Here is a 7433-nt window from a genome sequence, read left to right as displayed (position 1 = left end):
AAAAAAAAATATTTAAAAAAAAATCAACATAATATATTATTGGTAGATTTTACGACGAAGAAGCTTCGCGGGAAAATCTTTTTAGAGGTCTAACCAGATGCATGGAAACGCTACAAGAGGATATTAAACGACTTTTCAAAAATCAATATACATTGTAGACTCAACTCTAAAGAAAATGTCTTCTACAGCAGAGGTATCGACACACAGAACTCGCTCTATATGAGGTATGTTATGAGTTGTCGACGGTCTGGTTTCGGTAACAAATGTAAGTGTGTTTTCAATGATTGCTCTATTAACATTTTCCATTTATATTTTTAAACCCTGCCCAATTTACTGAAAATGGCCAACTTAAAAGCCCTCACCTACCTACAAACGATGCCATGCAGCTTCATTGCGAAATTATGTCAAAATGACATAGTTATCCTTGACATTTGAACGATTTAATCTAATTTTCTTATGTCTAACTGATGAAATGAATGACGTTTTCTGATGCTGGTGATTACCTTCTGTAATTCTGGTTATATCACACACACAACAAAACTGTTGATTGCATGCCTTCATATACTTAAATATCTGTTTTGGTGCTCATGCATGTCAAACGTGATAACATTTAGAATGTATAACATGACTTATTGGGCATCCATACTATCTGCTTTGCTAATCGTAGTAGTTTTTGCCTATTCTAATGACAACTCAACCTCCTTTATAATATTGCCTTCAGGCTCATGTTATTGAGCAAACCTTCAATTTTCCAATAGCGAACGTTTGTCCCCGAAATGTCTACGTGTTTACTATTACTTGGTCTTCAACTTTACTCACCTTTTTTTCCGTCAGGAGGGGGTGTCATCCTTTCATTTTCCCCGTAATTTATTTGAGGTGTTTACTATCGATAAAATAATATATTTGTTTTATTCGTAGACTGCATTGTTTTGTTAATCGTTACGTCTTGACAAACACGCACCTCTATTACCCCGATCAAAAGATCAGCATAGCAGAAAATTCAACATAGATAACATATAAGAGCAATATATTTAGGATGGTTATACCAACCATGACTCCTCTGATTGACGCTAGACAGACTCATTAATTTATAAGGAGACCTATTGTCTGTCTATCTGTGTGATTTTTCGTTCTCCTCTAAAGATGAAGAAGGATCTATGCAAAGTCCATTCTAGTTAATTCACCACGGTCTCTTCTGAACGTACAACTGTCTTAAAAGCCTTGGACCGATATATTTTGTATACACAATTAAATATGACAAACCAATGGTATCTGTTGATGGCAATGTTTTTACTTTCCTGATCTCTTTATGAAAATTCCTCCAAAGAGAGTTCTCCAATATTTGAAATGGGGTACTTGGCGGCTATATCTGCTTAAAAATAGAAGACTCCAATTATGTGATCTCCTTTCCTTGTGTGGATTAGGCCCTGTTCATTATATGACTGTGTTACGTAGAAGTTCTGTATTTTCCTCGTAATTAATTAGTGGTTCACTTGCGATTTAGCTTTTCTCATTTTCAACTGATGGAACCGTTTCTCTTTTAGAAACTTTTTGGGTACTGAATAAAATCAAATTATGAAACACCAGACAAGTCTTCCCTTTATAACGCCAATTTTGTACAGGTAAGCATTTGTCTCAAACGCATGTTGTTTTCATTCAAAAGCGTTATTTATTTTGTGACATTTAACAAAATTTATTATACTGATGCCTAGTAAATTCTTGAAAAATAAACACTTCAATCTGGTTATCTGATATTTTAGTATTTTGTAGTTGTTCATGCAGTTGTTTATATAAATATTTTGACATTGACATTGTAGAGAATTAAACTGTTCTTTCATAGCATTCAATATACAATAAATGTGGATGGCACGTTATCCAATTTACCATTATTTAAAAATACAAACGTGCAGTTCGAAGTATAGGAGTACGAAGGTGCTCCTGCTGGACTTTATAGTATATGAAACAATACAACTTAAAACGCGTTCAAGTTGTAACTTTTTTGTATACTATCAGACATATACGGTGGCTGGGAGCGGACATGAAATAAATACAATTATTGCGTTCGAACGAAATATTATTGCGTGGTAACGAAATACTATTGCATGGGAACGAAATACTATTGCGTTCGAACGAAATATTATTGCGCGTGAACGAAATATGCCCACGAAATAATATTTTGTTCCCACGCAATAATATATCGTTCGCACGCAATAACATTTCGTTCGCACGCAATATTTTATTCATTTCATGTCCGCTCCCAGCCACCGTAGACATATGACTTGTCAACGAATATCATCTGTCGTGAGAAGGGAGCCAACTCGTATGCATTACTATGGACTGCTTTGAGCACTGCTGCTAAAATATGTGGCGAGAATAGGCCAAATGTAGACCATAATATCAGAATGTATTTCGATTATCTCTTGACCAGTGCCGAACTTCTTATAAACAGTATCTATTTTTTAATCTAAAGATATTTTCATGACCCAATAGTCTGAAATGTTAAATTTTGCATTCTTTAATTTCTTTTCAATATCGATGGTCATCCCAATATTCGGGATACCAATTTGTTGTCAGCATATAATGTAGTCTGACGTACCTGGTGCAATATAATTTTAGCTTAAAGAAGATTTTGAAGATTTAGATTTCGCGTAATCACCAAGATGGCTAAATGCTTCACATAAAAATAGTAAGCGCAATCACACTTAATTAACGCAGCATTTCTGTTGCAAAAAAAAAAAAAAAAAAAAAGAAAGAAAAAAAAAAAGAATAAGATGACCACTAAAATGAGTACGTGTTATAGGGAGGCTTCGTCATGCGTGGTAATACTGTGAAACCGATGTGGACTTTGTAGTGTTGTCCACAGAACCAAACTGCTACCAAAAGATATTTAAGTGGGTACTAAATCCATCCCAATACAAAATGCATCGCTGATGGTGTACTTATCACTGTATGTCTTAGTGTAGACCCGTCCCTGGCAGAAGAGCTCAATCGTTCCTGATGAATCAAAGTTGTATGCTCCACAAAAGGTCATAATACAATAATGCAGTATCAAGAGGGGCAAAAAGAACACATAGCCCAGATTTAGTCAAATGGTCTTAATGTTATTTATTTCCGAGGTCATAAATGAGGAAGAAAAGACCCAATTTGGCAATCGTAAAGCATTTAAATATTTTTTTTAGAAATAGGATTTCCGCGCAAGAAGATGCTACTGCGTGTATTGATAACTGAAGCTAATTATGAAATATGACATTTGATTTAATGTTTCAAATACAAATACATGCGCACATGAGAGTAAACTAAAATGAAGAATGCATTACAAACATAAACACCGTTGATGATTGTTTCACATTTCTCTTAGACAGAGAAGTCATCCTCAGTTGTCGACATGACAAATGACGATGTCAGTCTAACGATTGCAACAGAAAACTTCTTTGATCATACATGGTAATATCTTCACTGAACACAAGAATGTCGCTTGTACAAAGTCACAACTCAACTTATGTAACCTTAGGTACGACAGATTAGGACGGGACAATGAGCATGATGGAGCACGTGATCACTGACGCTACCAAGGAATGTCCGCCGGACTTTGCCGAGTCCTCTCGTGCCTGTTACAATGCAGCCCGCTCCAACATTGCTGGCGACATCCACAATGGCGTGTCCTGGTTTCTCGGAGTATTCTACCTTAAATTCCGCCTGTATCTGAAACAGGAGACAACGCAAATACGAAATTGTAAGTACTGTTGTTTTTTTTTCATCAAAAGCTATGGTTGCATTTTATAAGCGTGCCATTTTAGTGACAATTTTATTGTAGCACCGTTGAGGTTTCCCCATGCCCCCGAATTACGATTTTGTCCACAACGGACTCTTTTTATGTACATCATTTGATTATACCATAGGCCTATATTTTATTTTGTCACGTGATAAACAGTTTTAATGAATTAAATATTCCGTTAGATGCCATTACAGGGAAATCGTTACAACTCCCCTGGCCGAGACACACCAAAGTCTATAAAAGTGGTAGTTTCTGCTCTTGCTTAGCACTCAGCATACAGGGAGTGGGACGAATGGTTCGCCCGTTGTCAGTATAATGTGACCGGGTGGGGTGTGTTGCTTGGATATAGCACTATAGAAAGGGCAACAATTGCACTATACAAGAAGACACAACATGAATATACCGCAGTCTCCCAACACACGCACCTCGCACAACATACACGCAACGCACCGCATACATGGGAGGCCGTCCTTACATGACCATAGCTGTTAATAGGACGTTAATTAATCAAACAAACAAATAAACAAATAGTTGTTATAAGGACGAAACTATTTCTAAACGTAGTCTGCATCTGTATTGTATTCTCTGAGGAAAAATAAGTGTATAGATTTATGTTACAATCAATTCTTACCCCAGCAGCAGATGCCTTGGCTAACCATTTCTCTTTTAAAGCATTGGTCTTATCTGCCACTTCCTTCTGCATTTCTGTCACCCGTCCAGGACCTGTGGACATTTATATCATTGTTTTAATCCTAACTAGAGGATAGATAATCATTTTTGGAAACAGCTCTATTGTGTAGAATCGTTTTGCCAAATTATCATGGCGTCTGCTAATAGCGATATCATTCTTTTTTCGTCATTGCTATACACTTATATAATAAAGTAACTTGTATGTTTCATTCACATGTTATGCATACGCATTGCTATCGTGTAAATACCAGATGTTGTCATTCTATGATATAAATAAACCATTGTTATTTGCATATATCTGTTATAGATCTACATATACATGATATATACATTTTCTATCGTTATAATGTCATTATAATTTACATTCAATGTACCAAATGCAGATCTTATTTTATAATCAAAACAATTAGCATCGATTTTTTCTCTAAAAAAGTTGAGGATAAATAATATATAGGCCTATATATTTACTCATGTTGAAGTCGTAGAGATACAATTCCGGACAGTGGAGTAAGATGATCTTTTGACCTGACTTGTAGAAATTTTTCATGAACCCTGGAAAAAATATTTTTTTTTATCTAGATTATTTATGAACAATGACAATAACATGGAAATTGAACCGTAGACAACCAATTTACCAGAGTATGATTTTGTGTCAGTAGACTATCAATGTGTCTTTAATATTGAATCATTTGGAGAAATGCACACATTTTATAAACGTAATAATTTGGTAGCTAGTTAGCATTACTTTAGCATCTATTTTCCAGAAAACACGGGAAGTAAGTCTGCCGGTAATATTGATATCCGTAGATGGAACACTACTAATATTAACATAATGTACTAAATCAACATATATAATACCTGTATTATACTTCATATACATTACATATGTTATTTTTTTATCAATTATTTTGTATATATATTGGGGTGATTTGGCATCGATGTTTAGGTTTATGTCATAACTCGCAATGCAAAATACCACGTGTAAATAAATGCCATATAAATTACTCTTTTATTTTACTGCTTGGTGTCTTCGGCGGAATGTTTCAGTGATATAACACTATAAAAAGGGCAACAGTTCCACTATACAAGAAGACACAACATGAATATACTGCAGTCTCCCAAAACACCCACCTTGCACAACATACACGCCACACACCGTATACATGGGAGGCCGTCCTTACATGACCATAGCTGTTAATAGGATTTATCAAACAAACAAACAAACAAACAAACTTTACTTTATAGTTTGACTTTAAGTCTGTGGTCACGTACACTATACTTGGTAAAGCAATATACAGCTGTACAAAATTGGATGGCTATCTTAGTCCATTCCATTCACACTAGACAAATCTTCGATATTTCAGGGATTACTATCGCTGTTGTTATAACAGGAGTGATTATATCTCCTCGAGTACTGAGTATGTGGGGCATAGATAAGGTGTTTGTGCTCCTCTTCATGTCATAACAAGGTATAACATGTCAGAAATATGTTTATATTTTTACCTAAATATTTTCATCACAAATTATTACGTTCATTTAAAAAAAAAAAAACATTATAAAGACTTGTTAGCTCCCAATAAGAACGAAAAAGATAATATATAGAAGAAATAATTGATGTCGAATAAATTTTAATGCAGGATGGTGGCAACATTGAACATAACACAGGACGTTAGATTTCAGAAAAGTTACGATCACGCATGTCCCTCTGTAGATCGTATTGATGATGATAATAGGATTAACATCACTGCAAGATAGAAGAAATAACGAATCTTCACCTTTATAAATGACTTTAAAATCAGATACACACCCCATCATTATAACCTAGCTAGAAGGTATGGTGTATGCAGATATCAGAATTTTACATGTTTCCTTGTTACAGATAAGAGAGGACCACATGTTGCCATACTTACAGTCGAAGGCATAATCAGCATGTTCACTACCGTCCACAGCGAGTACCACTGGAGAGTCCGCCATACTTCGATTCTTATTTAGTCACAGTATAGTAGCGAGAAATATATTTTTGTTGGACTGACCCTTCTATCACCTGTAAATACCTGTACTGTACTAAAATAGGTCAAGCCACTGTAAGTCCGACAGGGTTTATGTATGTATTGTCATGTCTATGTCAGGGCCGGGATGAAAAATAAAACTAACCACGTATGCTACATATACGAGTCTGGGCATAAAATCAGTAAACTCATATAGTATTTGCCGTCTAGAGTAGGATAGTCTGATAGTAGGTACTTTACTATACGTCATAATTTCAATGTGTTGACACCAGATATGATTTAAATTACGATAGAAGCTGTCAGAAAAGTCATTAGATGGGAAACATTTTTATGTATATGTAGCATAATGACTCTATATGCAACAATATACCCCACATGAAGGACGTTTGAATGCGATATTTTCTTATTCCTCCCATGTCTACATTAAATCTGATGAAGATGTTTGGTGTCGATTGTGTGAGCAACGGGCCTCGTTGTACATATTTACAGATATCAAGCAGTTTTGGTGACATAAATGTGATTTTCTACATTTATCTGGTTGCAACGACATAGGCTTTATCTTACCGTAAACTTTAAAAATATGTGTATGATTAAATTCTCTGCGACATAAAGAATGAAAATCTATCGATATATGTGTGAGACATCAAGCACGCATATTAGTATATAGTGTTTGTACAACCAAATAAATATACAAAACTACAGTTTGTGTCCGCCGTTTTCTTTCTAGTCCCCGTCATTTGATAGAAAGCTGACTATGCCATTGAAGTTGTGTTACTTTACTCTATATGTTCTGTAGAAGGTAAAGTTTAAAAATATGTTTCGTTCAAACTAACTACAATGCTAAGGATTCATAGGAGAGTTATTTCCCTTGTAATATACGTTGATAACTTGATGTCATCGGGTATCTCTTCAGAATTTCATATTTTGCAGTTCGGATGTTATCACTAGCCAGGTTAGCT

The 7433-nt window shown here is 35.1% G+C and overlaps 1 protein-coding gene across 1 annotated transcript; it reads right to left on the bottom strand.

Moving 5' to 3' along the window:
* Nucleotides 1-3234: 3234 nt before the first annotated feature.
* LOC138336660 (universal stress protein in QAH/OAS sulfhydrylase 3'region-like) lies at nt 3235-6556 on the bottom strand. Its single transcript, XM_069286191.1, has 4 exons — nt 6376-6556; nt 4934-5017; nt 4407-4498; nt 3235-3702 (listed from the first exon to the last, which is right to left on the bottom strand). Exons 1-4 carry the CDS (start codon nt 6437-6439, stop codon nt 3508-3510), a joined length of 435 nt encoding a protein of 144 aa, XP_069142292.1. The 5' UTR covers nt 6440-6556; the 3' UTR covers nt 3235-3507.
* Between the last annotated feature and the right edge of the window lie 877 nt (nt 6557-7433).

The sequence above is a fragment of the Argopecten irradians genome, chromosome 12, assembly GCF_041381155.1.
Source record: "Argopecten irradians isolate NY chromosome 12, Ai_NY, whole genome shotgun sequence".
In the NCBI taxonomy this organism is placed as follows: Eukaryota; Metazoa; Mollusca; class Bivalvia; order Pectinida; family Pectinidae; genus Argopecten; species Argopecten irradians.
The sequence above is the reverse complement of the archived record's forward strand: the minus strand, read 5'-3'. Positions and strand labels throughout refer to the sequence as shown.